This window comes from Danio aesculapii, chromosome 17, assembly GCF_903798145.1.
Source record: "Danio aesculapii chromosome 17, fDanAes4.1, whole genome shotgun sequence".
In the NCBI taxonomy this organism is placed as follows: Eukaryota; Metazoa; Chordata; class Actinopteri; order Cypriniformes; family Danionidae; genus Danio; species Danio aesculapii.
This window is the reverse complement of record NC_079451.1, coordinates 53,432,625-53,447,221: the sequence shown is the minus strand read 5'-3', so window position 1 is coordinate 53,447,221 and position 14,597 is coordinate 53,432,625. Positions and strand designations below refer to the sequence as shown.

At 37.1% G+C, this 14,597-nt stretch overlaps 1 protein-coding gene across 1 annotated transcript in view; it reads right to left on the bottom strand.

Annotated features, from left to right (window-relative positions):
- Positions 1–6,992: 6,992 nt before the first annotated feature.
- The window catches only part of LOC130244060 (thrombospondin-1-like), a 29,789-nt gene continuing 22,184 nt past the window's right edge, over positions 6,993–14,597 (bottom strand). Inside the window, exons 16-23 of the mRNA XM_056476342.1 lie at positions 14,222–14,381; positions 13,774–13,892; positions 12,845–13,079; positions 11,115–11,342; positions 10,405–10,676; positions 10,228–10,325; positions 9,322–9,461; positions 6,993–8,299 (exon numbers count right to left, since the gene is read on the bottom strand). Of these exons, the coding sequence (XP_056332317.1) occupies positions 8,292–8,299; positions 9,322–9,461; positions 10,228–10,325; positions 10,405–10,676; positions 11,115–11,342; positions 12,845–13,079; positions 13,774–13,892; positions 14,222–14,381 (1,260 nt within the window). The 3' untranslated portion in view covers positions 6,993–8,291. The remainder of the gene's footprint in view (positions 8,300–9,321; positions 9,462–10,227; positions 10,326–10,404; positions 10,677–11,114; positions 11,343–12,844; positions 13,080–13,773; positions 13,893–14,221; positions 14,382–14,597) is intronic.

The window sequence follows — 14,597 nt, the reverse complement described above, 5'->3', positions numbered from 1 at the left end:
CCAATATGCCTTTTATTCATGTCATCAGCTTTTGATTAAGCACAAAAAATATATGTGGATCAAATCCATCTGAACAGTCTGACCTGATTCTCCTGCTCATATGGCTTTGACTTTTATTATAACTCATTAATGGGGTTACTGCTTTCTTTGGAGGAAATTAATTCCCTTATTTATTTATGGAATTCAAAACGACAGCATATTCACTTGAATAATTCTGAAACATGTAAATCAGTTTTCTCAAACAACAGGTTTACTCACTTTTCCAAGTCAACTAATCGCTTCGAGAACAACAGGTTTACTCACTTTTCTAAGACAACTAATCGCTTCGAGAACAACAGGTTTACTCACTTTTCTAAGACAACTAATCGCTTCGAAAACAACAGGTTTACTCACTTTTCTAAGACAACTAATCGCTTCGAGAACAACAGGTTTACTCACTTTTCTAAGACAACTAATCGCTTCGAAAACAACAGGTTTACTCACTTTTCCAAGACAACTAATCGCTTCGAAAACAACAGGTTTACTCACTTTTCTAAGTCAACTAATCGCTTCGAGAACAACAGGTTTACTCACTTTTCTAAGACAACTAATCGCTTCGAGAACAACAGGTTTACTCACTTTTCTAAGTCAACTAATCGCTTCGAAAACAACAGGTTTACTCACTTTTCTAAGACAACTAATCGCTTCGAAAACAACAGGTTTACTCACTTTTCTAAGACAACTAATCGCTTCGAAAACAACAGGTTTACTCACTTTTCTAAGTCAACTAATCGCTTCGAAAACAACAGGTTTACTCACTTTTCTAAGACAACTAATCGCTTCGAGAACAACAGGTTTACTCACTTTTCTAAGACAACTAATCGCTTCGAGAACAACAGGTTTACTCACTTTTCTAAGACAACTAATCGCTTCAAAAACAACAGGTTTACTCACTTTTCCAAGACAACTAATCGCTTCGAAAACAACAGGTTTACTCACTTTTCTAAGTCAACTAATCGCTTCGAGAACAACAGGTTTACTCACTTTTCTAAGTCAACTAATCGCTTCGAGAACAACAGGTTTACTCACTTTTCTAAGACAACTAATCGCTTCGAAAACAACAGGTTTACTCACTTTTCTAAGACAACTAATCGCTTCGAGAACAACAGGTTTACTCACTTTTCTAAGACAACTAATCGCTTCGAAAACAACAGGTTTACTCACTTTTCCAAGACAACTAATCGCTTCGAAAACAACAGGTTTACTCACTTTTCTAAGTCAACTAATCGCTTCGAGAACAACAGGTTTACTCACTTTTCTAAGACAACTAATCGCTTCGAGAACAACAGGTTTACTCACTTTTCTAAGTCAACTAATCGCTTCGAAAACAACAGGTTTACTCACTTTTCTAAGACAACTAATCGCTTCGAAAACAACAGGTTTACTCACTTTTCTAAGACAACTAATCGCTTCGAAAACAACAGGTTTACTCACTTTTCTAAGTCAACTAATCGCTTCGAAAACAACAGGTTTACTCACTTTTCTAAGACAACTAATCGCTTCGAGAACAACAGGTTTACTCACTTTTCTAAGACAACTAATCGCTTCGAGAACAACAGGTTTACTCACTTTTCTAAGACAACTAATCGCTTCAAAAACAACAGGTTTACTCACTTTTCCAAGACAACTAATCGCTTCGAAAACAACAGGTTTACTCACTTTTCTAAGACAACTAATCGCTTCGAGAACAACAGGTTTACTCACTTTTCTAAGACAACTAATCGCTTCGAGAACAACAGGTTTACTCACTTTTCTAAGTCAACTAATCGCTTCGAGAACAACAGGTTTACTCACTTTTCTAAGACAACTAATCGCTTCGAAAACAACAGGTTTACTCACTTTTCTAAGACAACTAATCGCTTCGAAAACAACAGGTTTACTCACTTTTCTAAGACAACTAATCGCTTCGAAAACAACAGGTTTACTCACTTTTCTAAGACAACTAATCGCTTCGAGAACAACAGGTTTACTCACTTTTCTAAGTCAACTAATCGCTTCGAGAACAACAGGTTTACTCACTTTTCTAAGACAACTAATCGCTTCGAGAACAACAGGTTTACTCACTTTTCTAAGACAACTAATCGCTTCGAGAACAACAGGTTTACTCACTTTTCTAAGTCAACTAATCGCTTCGAGAACAACAGGTTTACTCACTTTTCTAAGACAACTAATCGCTTCGAGAACAACAGGTTTACTCACTTTTCTAAGACAACTAATCGCTTCGAGAACAACAGGTTTACTCACTTTTCTAAGACAACTAATCGCTTCGAGAACAACAGGTTTACTCACTTTTCTAAGACAACTAATCGCTTCGAGAACAACAGGTTTACTCACTTTTCTAAGACAACTAATCGCTTCGAGAACAACAGGTTTACTCACTTTTCTAAGACAACTAATCGCTTCGAAAACAACAGGTTTACTCACTTTTCTAAGTCAACTAATCGCTTCGAAAACAACAGGTTTACTCACTTTTCTAAGACAACTAATCGCTTCGAGAACAACAGGTTTACTCACTTTTCTAAGACAACTAATCGCTTCGAGAACAACAGGTTTACTCACTTTTCTAAGACAACTAATCGCTTCAAAAACAACAGGTTTACTCACTTTTCCAAGACAACTAATCGCTTCGAAAACAACAGGTTTACTCACTTTTCTAAGACAACTAATCGCTTCGAGAACAACAGGTTTACTCACTTTTCTAAGACAACTAATCGCTTCGAGAACAACAGGTTTACTCACTTTTCTAAGACAACTAATCGCTTCGAAAACAACAGGTTTACTCACTTTTCTAAGACAACTAATCGCTTCGAAAACAACAGGTTTACTCACTTTTCTAAGACAACTAATCGCTTCGAGAACAACAGGTTTACTCACTTTTCTAAGTCAACTAATCGCTTCGAGAACAACAGGTTTACTCACTTTTCTAAGACAACTAATCGCTTCGAGAACAACAGGTTTACTCACTTTTCTAAGACAACTAATCGCTTCGAGAACAACAGGTTTACTCACTTTTCTAAGTCAACTAATCGCTTCGAGAACAACAGGTTTACTCACTTTTCTAAGACAACTAATCGCTTCGAGAACAACAGGTTTACTCACTTTTCTAAGACAACTAATCGCTTCGAGAACAACAGGTTTACTCACTTTTCTAAGACAACTAATCGCTTCGAGAACAACAGGTTTACTCACTTTTCTAAGACAACTAATCGCTTCGAGAACAACAGGTTTACTCACTTTTCTAAGACAACTAATCGCTTCGAGAACAACAGGTTTACTCACTTTTCTAAGACAACTAATCGCTTCGAGAACAACAGGTTTACTCACTTTTCTAAGTCAACTAATCGCTTCAAGAACAACAGGTTTACTCACTTTTCTAAGACAACTAATCGCTTCGAAAACAACAGGTTTACTCACTTTTCTAAGTCAACTAATCGCTTCGAGAACAACAGGTTTACTCACTTTTCTAAGTCAACTAATCGCTTCGAGAACAACAGGTTTACTCACTTTTCTAAGACAACTAATCGCTTCGAGAACAACAGGTTTACTCACTTTTCTAAGACAACTAATCGCTTCGAGAACAACAGGTTTACTCACTTTTCTAAGACAACTAATCGCTTCGAGAACAACAGGTTTACTCACTTTTCTAAGACAACTAATCGCTTCGAGAACAACAGGTTTACTCACTTTTCTAAGACAACTAATCGCTTCGAGAACAACAGGTTTACTCACTTTTCTAAGACAACTAATCGCTTCGAGAACAACAGGTTTACTCACTTTTCTAAGACAACTAATCGCTTCGAGAACAACAGGTTTACTCACTTTTCTAAGTCAACTAATCGCTTCAAGAACAACAGGTTTACTCACTTTTCTAAGTCAACTAATCGCTTCGAGAACAACAGGTTTACTCACTTTTCTAAGACAACTAATCGCTTCAAGAACAACAGGTTTACTCACTTTTCTAAGTCAACTAATCGCTTCGAGAACAACAGGTTTACTCACTTTTCTAAGACAACTAATCGCTTCAAGAACAACAGGTTTACTCACTTTTCTAAGTCAACTAATCGCTTCGAGAACAACAGGTTTACTCACTTTTCTAAGTCAACTAATCGCTTCAAGAACAACAGGTTTACTCACTTTTCTAAGTCAACTAATCGCTTCGAGAACAACAGGTTTACTCACTTTTCTAAGACAACTAATCGCTTCGAAAACAACAGGTTTACTCACTTTTCTAAGTCAACTAATCGCTTCGAGAACAACAGGTTTACTCACTTTTCTAAGTCAACTAATCGCTTCGAGAACAACGGGTTTACTCACTTTTCTAAGACAACTAATCGCTTCGAGAACAACGGGTTTACTCACTTTTCTAAGACAACTAATCGCTTCGAGAACAACAGGTTTACTCACTTTTCTAAGACAACTAATCGCTTCGAGAACAACAGGTTTACTCACTTTTCTAAGTCAACTAATCGCTTCGAGAACAACAGGTTTACTCACTTTTCTAAGTCAACTAATCGCTTCGAGAACAACAGGTTTACTCACTTTTCTAAGTCAACTAATCGCTTCGAGAACAACAGGTTTACTCACTTTTCCAAGTCAACTAATCGCTTCGAGAACAACAGGTTTACTCACTTTTCCAAGTCAACTAATCGCTTCGAGAACAACAGGTTTACTCACTTTTCCAAGTCAACTAATCGCTTCGAGAACAACAGGTTTACTCACTTTTCTAAGTCAACTAATCGCTTCGAGAACAACAGGTTTACTCACTTTTCTAAGTCAACTAATCGCTTCGAGAACAACAGGTTTACTCACTTTTCCAAGTCAACTAATCGCTTTGAGAACAACAGGTTTACTCACTTTTCTAAGTCAACTAATCGCTTCGAGAACAACAGGTTTACTCACTTTTCCAAGTCAACTAATCGCTTCGAGAACAACAGGTTTACTCACTTTTCTAAGTCAACTAATCGCTTCGAAAACAACAGGTTTACTCACTTTTCCAAGTCAACTAATCGCTTCGAGAACAACAGGTTTACTCACTTTTCTAAGACAACTAATCGCTTCGAGAACAACATGTTTACTCACTTTTCTAAGTCAACTAATCGCTTCGAGAACAACAGGTTTACTCACTTTTCTAAGTCAACTAATCGCTTCGAGAACAACAGGTTTACTCACTTTTCCAAGTCAACTAATCGCTTCGAGAACAACAGGTTTACTCACTTTTCTAAGTCAACTAATCGCTTCGAGAACAACAGGTTTACTCACTTTTCTAAGTCAACTAATCGCTTCGAGAACAACAGGTTTACTCACTTTTCTAAGTCAACTAATCGCTTCGAAAACAACAGGTTTACTCACTTTTCTAAGTCAACTAATCGCTTCGAGAACAACAGGTTTACTCACTTTTCTAAGTCAACTAATCGCTTCGAGAACAACAGGTTTACTCACTTTTCTAAGTCAACTAATCGCTTCGAGAACAACAGGTTTACTCACTTTTCCAAGACAACTAATCGCTTCGAGAACAACAGGTTTACTCACTTTTCTAAGTCAACTAATCGCTTCGAGAACAACAGGTTTACTCACTTTTCTAAGTCAACTAATCGCTTCGAGAACAACAGGTTTACTCACTTTTCTAAGTCAACTAATCGCTTCGAGAACAACAGGTTTACTCACTTTTCTAAGTCAACTAATCGCTTCGAGAACAACAGGTTTACTCACTTTTCTAAGTCAACTAATCGCTTCGAGAACAACAGGTTTACTCACTTTTCTAAGACAACTAATCGCTTCGAAAACAACAGGTTTACTCACTTTTCTAAGACAACTAATCGCTTCGAGAACAACAGGTTTACTCACTTTTCTAAGACAACTAATCGCTTCGAGAACAACAGGTTTACTCACTTTTCCACCCTAGCTTTGGTGAGCAGAAAACTTGATTGCTCATGTAAAATATTATGGACAAGTGTGTAAAGTTCTTGAAATAATATTGAATCTAAATAAATAGATATAATTATGTTTTATAATTGATATTATGTGTTGGTCAGACTTCTGCCTAAATTAATTTATATTCTGCTATATATTCACATATTCACTGTAATGTTACAGAGTTTGTGAGCAGAAGATCCTTTTTTTAAGCAGATAAAATGAATGAATCCCAGCGTTTGATGAGTAGATATAGGAGTGAATCCAAAGCAAAACCATCTGAGCTTCTCTTGAGAGCATGTGTGTATTATTGAGCACTGTGGTCTGCTGAACGCGGTGTCGTGTTCATGTGGACGTGTTTCAGCGACTCCGACATTCCCAGGATTCCTGACCTTGAAGGTGATCCGTGTGTTTGCTGATAAATGAACCCTGGGTTTGGTGAGAAAGCACAGGCTTTTCTCAATCCTCAGTTTGGAGCACATTAGCTTTTATTGCAGCAGTAAACATCAGTCATTTACCCATAAACCAAACCTCAGACATAGATGGCTAAATTAAAGCATCCACCAATGACAGCGGTTTATTTATGGACTGTATTTCTTGGTGAAATCTTGCTGAGGTTTATTGTGTAAATTTAGGCTGAGCACATGTCATCCGTCAACAGAGGATGTAATTTAGAGATATAAAAAAACACAGAGATATAAAAATAAAACCATAATGGAGAAACTATTTTAAGGTGTTTAAAGATAAAGGGGAAAACGAATTATTGTGTCTGTTTTACACACGTTTGATTTGTCCCTTCATTTATATACATATATACTTTATTTATAGGTGTATAAGTGTATTAGATGTAATGTTTTTTCTGTCCCATATTATTATTAACCAAAGTGTACTCATTGCATTGTCAATGTTAAAATATAGTGTTGTAATCATTGGTAATATAACCGTAATTACTAAAAACACAATAATGTTGGTCAAAAAATACAAATAAAATAAAAAGATAAACAAAAAACAGCACTTAAAGAAAGCCACATTATTTTACACTGTTTTTACTCAAAAGTATTTATTGTTCATGTGATTTTACAAAAGAATTGATAATTAAACAACAATATTGTGTAAAACTAGTAACAAAACTGACACTGAAGCATCCTTAAACATCATAAAAAACTAAGAATATCCTCATCAGTGTGCAAACAGTTTATATAAACACTTCCAATGTCAGGTTACAGTTCATTATAAATTATTTAAATAGCAGATATCTACACATATGACATGACAACAGGAAACTTAAACCAATAACTTACTTTAACAACAACATTATGCATAAACTATTTATATCAATAATTTCCATTCATATTCTGCACTGGGGGGGGGGGGGGGGGGGGGGGTCTCTTCCGAAACAAAAATAGATTGTATTATTTACAGAAGTGGCTCAAAAATAAACTCGAATTTAATTATTCATATATTTTTTCTTAAACATCAGTGAGGTAATAATTGTATACATTTATGTATATATATATCTATAGTCCTCAGTCTGAAATACTCTCCAGTTGTTTATTTGTGAGATGAGTCCACATGCATCCATCTCCTCTCAACACAATAAATAAATTAAACAAGTGCGCCTCCAATTCCTGCTCCTTAACAAACATACAGAAGTTATGTTTGCATGTTGAAGGTCCTTCTAGCCCTGAGAAACACACACTGGTGAACATCGATCTGATCAAAAGGAATCAAAATGATCCTTCAGATCTGGACGTCTCAATGGCAAGCAGAAGAGCTCAGAGTCAAATGTGCATCATTCCTGGACGTTCCTACAGTCAGATCCCCAAGCTTTACTTCATTTCTGTGCTCAAGTCCACACAGATCAGACGTTACTGAAGAGCTTCCCTTATTCCGCTGATTTCAGCTTTGTTTTCCACTCAGGACTTCACGTTTGGATCCTCGGTTCCACCACAGAAGACTTTTATAACACAACATATTTAAGCTAGTGCTGTCAAACCATTAATCCTGAAACCTGAATAAAATTCATATTTACTAAATATATTTGTGTGTAAAGTGTTTATATTGTATATAATATATTCAATAAAATGTTTGTTTATATTTATATAATTCAAATTATATGTAAATATATTCCTCTTGTATATTTATTAATTTTATGTACAGTATGTGTGTATATTTATACATAAATATACAAAGCACGCACACACACACACACACACACACACACACACACACATATATATAAAAATGTAAATACAAACTTTTATCTTGGGTGTGGATAATCATTTGACAGCACTAATTTAAACTGCAGAAAACAACAGAAAGGTCCGTCGGGGAATCCTCCATTATACATCTGAAATAAAAGAAACATCATGAGTTTCTGCAAGACTGATATTAAACACTAAAGATTATAAACCCTTATACAGACTTTGAGCAGTTCCATACAAAATGTCAAGCTTTCTCTAAAAAAATAAGTGTTTTTTGTAGGCTTGTATTTTACAGTACTGAAAAAATACTCCAAAATATCTCTGTCGATGTATTCAGACTATTTTATTTATTTTAGCCAGAAATCAATAGTCACAAATGCTAATTCCACTTCTGTCACACTCATACATTTTTGGGAAAGAGATCATGTGTGAACAGTGCCTTTATTAAAAATATCGGTAAACTCATTCAGACAATTTTTGGGACAGAGATCCTGTATGAACTGCCTCTTTTAAAAAAATATCGGTAAAGTCATTCCACTAATTTTCATGAAAAATTTCATGTGTGAATGAAGGAGTCTCCTAAAAATATCGGTAAACTCATTCAGACAATTTTTGGGATAGACATGCTGAGTGAACAGGCTCTTTTTAAAAAAATATCGGTAAAGCCCTTTATTTAAAAAATCGGTAAATTCATTCTGTTAAAAATTTCGGTATAAAGATCCTGTGTGAACTCTGGCTCTTTTGAAAAAAATATCGGTAAAGGTCCTTCTTAAATATATCGGTAAATTCATTCATCCAATTTTCAGGAAATAGTCATGTGTGAACAGGCCCTTTTTAAAAATATCGGTAGAGCCCTTTATTAAAAACATCGATAAATTCATTCCGCCAAATATTTCAGGATAAAGATTATGTGTGAACAGGCTTATTTGAAATAATATCGGTAAATTAATTCTGCCAATTTTCAGGACAGTAATCATCCGTGAACAGGCTCTTTTTTAAAATATCAGTAAAGGACTTTATTAAAAAATATCGGTAAATTAATTCTGCCAATGTTCAAGATAAAGATTTGTGTGAACAGGCTCATTTGTTGGCACTTTGCATGCATTAAAGGTACTTAAATGACATTTAAAGCATTATTCTTTTTAAAAAGCAGTCGAATGTGTTTTACCTCTGCATTCGTATTTGAGGTCTGAGAAGTAAACCATCTCTTGAGAGAAGACGAACAGGCCGAGTCTTCCTCCAGCATATGTCTTATCGTAGACACTTCCTGAATCTGCCATCACTTTCTTGCCTTCATACATAATAACTCTGGAAATCAATCAGAGGAGCAGGAGTTAAGCTTGGTTAGTAACCACAATCCCTCTTCAACAAAAAAAGTGTACATCACATTTATATTCTAGCTATTTCTGTGTAAATGTGAGAGGAAGAGAACGTGTTTTTGTAGATCTGTGTATTTTACAAGCTAAACAGCTTATAGAGCTTCATTGGAAAAGTTTGGAGGCATCAGGTATAGAGAGGTGGCTCCAGGAGATGGCGATGATTATCTCACTGGAGAAATGAACATATATTATTAAAGATAGATGTGAGGCTTTTTGAAGATGCTTGGAGTTTTTGGGGATTTTTGTAGAATAAGAAAATACTTGAGATAAAAGAAGACAAAAATGGTGGAGATGTTATCCTATATCATTGATACAAGATTAACCATGATCAGTTCTGTGATCAGTAGAAATCTCGCTCTCTCACACCCGAAAACTCTAAACACCCATGAAGAAGAAACCGCAAAATCTCTATAGCGCATTATAAATAGAAGATTTAACTGCTTACGTCGATTTAACTACACAAACAGCTCTCATAATCGCACAACAATTAGCTTTGTCCTCATAAACTCTGTGTGGTAAATAAAGCTCCATCTATGAGCACATGCTGGAGTTATAGTAGAACTGGCTTTACTGACAAAATGTGCAACATTTATTTCCCAGCCCAATTAAAGAGCTACTTCCTGTCTTCAGATTGACTTGAAACCTCCAGGAAGGCTGTTTATTCTCTGTATTATTTTATTGAGCAGCAGACCCACCTGATGTGTCCAGTTTTGGGCCTGTGGATCAGGTGCCACCTGTAGGCCGTGAAATCCTTCCAGCCGATGTTCTTGGGGTCGTGCCACAGAGTTCGCACCTACAACCGGTCCAAAATAAAGTGAGCTTGATTTGAAACATAAAACTCAACGTCTCAAGAACTCAAATTTCCACAGTACCTGTCCTTCGGTGTCACCGGTGTGCCAGAGTGCATTGCGGAGGTGTTCTCCGGGCCCGGTGGTGGAGTTGACCACTTTAATGGAGAGTCCTGAATAGCCCTGGGCTTTGGTGGGCGTGTGGGACCAGTATGTCTGCGTGATCTGCTTCCACATCACCACATAGAAGCGAGAGCTGGACTGGTAACCGAACACAAAGCCGGCGTAGTCGTCATCCCGGTCTGTGTTGATGAAGAACGTGCCGCTAAAGTCCACAGCGTTGAACTCGTCGAAACCTGCGGGACAGCGGGAATTGCTAATCAATACCTCAATCAATACCTCCACACATACTGTCTGAGTCTCCGTGAAGACTCAAATAGACCTTCTGTTTAATGCACATCAATGTCAATAAGAGGGATGAAGAATATTGTGGCCAAAGAGTATTGCCTACTGAAACTTTTACTAATGGCTGGAGGGGCGTGGCTTAGCATATTTCGCCCAATCAGAGTGATCAGAGAAGGAATGCGGTTCCAGAGCAGAAGCAGATTACAGATGAATTGATTAAAGATTACCAAAACAGATTTTTTTACAGTGGATTAACTTGCTCTGATTAATTGTTCACCTAAAGAGCAACAAAGTGCGCTAGCAATATAAACACTGTACATTTTGATTCCACACAGACTTTAGCATTAGCATGTGGATGAACATGTTGCCTCCGTGACTCAGTCACTCACCAACAGCAATGCCAGGATCACAGTTGACCGTCTGCAGAAGCTCTTTGCCCTGGTGACGGACGACCCAATTGGGGTCAATCTGGGAAGTTCCCGTGGGATCCAGAGGAACCATCTGGAATCTGCGGAAATCTGTTTCACTGATGGCAAAGTTCTCCGGACAAACATCGTAAATATCTGGCACGTTATCATCGTCAAAGTCGTCCTTGCAGGCGTCACCTCTGCCATCACCTGCGCAGGAGAAAAGATGAAAACTCAATATCACTCACTATCCTTCAGCTTAATCTCTGATTTATCAGGGGTCGCCACAGTGGAATGAACTGCCAATTACTCTAGCATATGTTTTATGCAGTAGATGCCCTACCAGTTGCATCTCAGCACTAAGAGTACACTAATCTGTAAACCCCCAGTGCTGGGAAACTCCCATACACTCTCTTACAAACACACACACTTATACACTACAGCCCTTTTTTGTTTGTCCAATTCCAAAAAATCAATATGTGGAGTATTATTCTTGAACAAAGAGTCAATAGGTGATGCACCCATGTGGAATTTTGGGCTGATACTGATAACCGATAACCGATATATTAACTGATAAATAACCAAAAACAAAAGCAAACACAAACAGTGAACAACTGATTTATTTTAAAAGCTTAACTTCAGAAAAGTCTGATATGATCTCTGAACACCGTAATATAACTAATAATTGGACATAATACATAAATTATCGGCTTAATGATATCGGCCCAATTCTGATATCTTTGATTTCATAATCGCCTGATTTAATCGTTTATGATTATGAACATGATCTTTGTGTGGCTTGTCAGTGAACTACGACTCTAATTCATCTGAAAGCCTAATTTTGATCTTGGACCGATAATGTTAAAAAAAAAAATATCGGCCGATATCGGTATGGCTATCGATATATTGTGCATACCTAACCAATAGAATTATACAGAAAAAGAGCCTGATATCAGCACTCACCATGTGAAATGTGGTTCAACCAGTGGAAAAATACATAATATATCGGCTTAACAATATCAGCCTAACTTAGATATTAGACTCTATTATCTTTGGTTTCAAAGTCACCTGATAAAATCATCTGGAATTATGAACAAGATTTTTGTCTAGTAAACGCTGCTTCATCTGAAAGCCTAAATTTGATATTGGATCGATCATGAAAATATTAAAAATACAATTTATCGGCCGATATCGGTATTGCTGCCGATATATCATGTAAATAGAATTATACAGAAAAAGCCCCTGAGATCAGCACTCCCCATCTGAAATAAGCATGAAAAGCAGTTCAACCAGCGGAAATAATACATCAATTATCGGCTTAACAATATCAGCCTAATTCTGATATCGGACTCTATGATCTTTGATTTCTTAATCACCTAATGTAATCGTATGGGATTATGAACATGATTTTGTGTAGCTTGTCAGTGAATTTCAACTCTGCTCCATCTGAAAGCCTAATTTTGATATTGGACCAACAATATTGATATTAAAAATGTAATTTATCGGCAGATATCGGTAAGTCCACTGATATATTGTGCAGATAGAATTATATAGCAAAAGACCATTATATCAGCACTCACCATCTGAAAGCCTAATTTTGATATTGGACCGTTAATGATAAAATTAAAAATATATGGACAGATATCGGTAAGGCCGCCGATATATCGTGCACATAGAATTATACAGAAAAATCCCCTGAGATCAGCTCTCACCGTCTGAATCCAGCTGATCGGGGTTGAAGACGAGTCTACAGTTGTCTCTGTCATCAGGAATGCCATCGTTGTCATCATCATGATCGCAGGCGTCTCCTTTTCCGTCCTTGTCGTGGTCGGCCTGGTTGGCGTTGGGGATGTAGGGGCAGTTGTCCAGGTTATTCTGATGTCCGTCCTCATCGATATCCTGGTTACTGTCACACTTGTCTCCAATGGTGTCGGAGTCGGAGTCAATCTGTGACATCAAATCCATTATTACAAAACGTGTATATTATTATTTTTTTAATGTGAAATATAATTGGTTAAACCGGTAGTGGGCGGAGTCACACAGAGCAAAACAAAGACAGACGTTCCGACACGTTACGCACATTTCAAAGCAGAATATCTGACTTTAGCACTGTTTTTCAGAGAAACAAATATGTTGACTTAGCATGTTTCTGAATATCTGTAAACAGTATGGTGTTTCTATGATTTAGGACACACAGCACATTTAAAACAAACAGTGTAGAAATTGCTCATCGTGTTCTCGTGATTTGGGCACCTACAATACTTGTAAAGTAGTTTAAGGTTGGTGGAGTGCCATGTTTGACTGCATGATGGTATTTTCTGTGTAGTAACACTCTTCTCTCCATATGCACCAGACAAATGTCTTCAACTCCATCTTACAAAGACTCAATAAGGTAAACAATGTTTACTTGTTAATGTATCACCAGTCATGTTGCACTACTTGTTTTCCTCAACCTTAAATATCTCCTTTACACAATATCATTTCTGTTTCAGCGTGAAATACTTGTACAGTCTGTCTTAGGTTATGTGTATAGTTAACTATTTATAGTATATGTATAGCTCCAGCATGTTAGCTATATCTATATTTATGATGGTTTATTTATGCACTATATGTGGCTGTGACTATAATAAGAACATCTGACCTGGTCAGGGTTGTGCTCCAGTGGGCAGTTATCACAGTGGTCACCGACTCCGTCCCGGTCAGTGTCTCTCTGGTCGGTGTTGTACACATATGGACAGTTGTCCTTCTCATTCAGAATGCCTGGACAAACAAATAACAATGCCACTTCTTAAAGTAAACTCTGTTTCCATCCACCTATTGCACATTTTGGAATGATATCTTGGTCTTCTGAGGCGCAGCTCATTTATTAGAGGAGAACAAACACCACAATGGAGAATCCCAACAGTGCAGCAGACTCCACTCCTCTCAGTGATATCTGTGCAGGAGCTGAGGAGGTGATGCTCTTTAGTGGATGGAAACGCTGCTGTATTCACTCATGTTTTATGCAATATTTACATTTTGCACATGTTTAATTAGCATTGTTGAATGGTCTCTTTGTGTTGCATGACAGAAAAAACTGTGAAACTCACCGTCCCCATCGATGTCAATCGCACATGCATCTCCTTCTCCATTATTATCGGTGTCTGTCTGGTCGGTGTTACTGTCGTATATGCAGTTATCACAACTGTCGCCCACTTGATCACGGTCCTGGTCGTATTGTCTTGGGTTGAAGACGAACGGGCAGTTATCCTGTTTCAAAACAAAAAATCCAGCCAATCGGTGATGAGGTCTTTATTAACCCTTTCAGTGCCTGCTCTACCAAATGGTTGACTGTATTATGATTGTTTTTAATGATGGTTTACACACACAGCATTGGTGGTTTACAAAAAAACTCAAATAAACAGAATCCTGTTGCACTACTACACTAGATTTTGGTTTAATTGTAAAAAACAACAACAAGAAAGC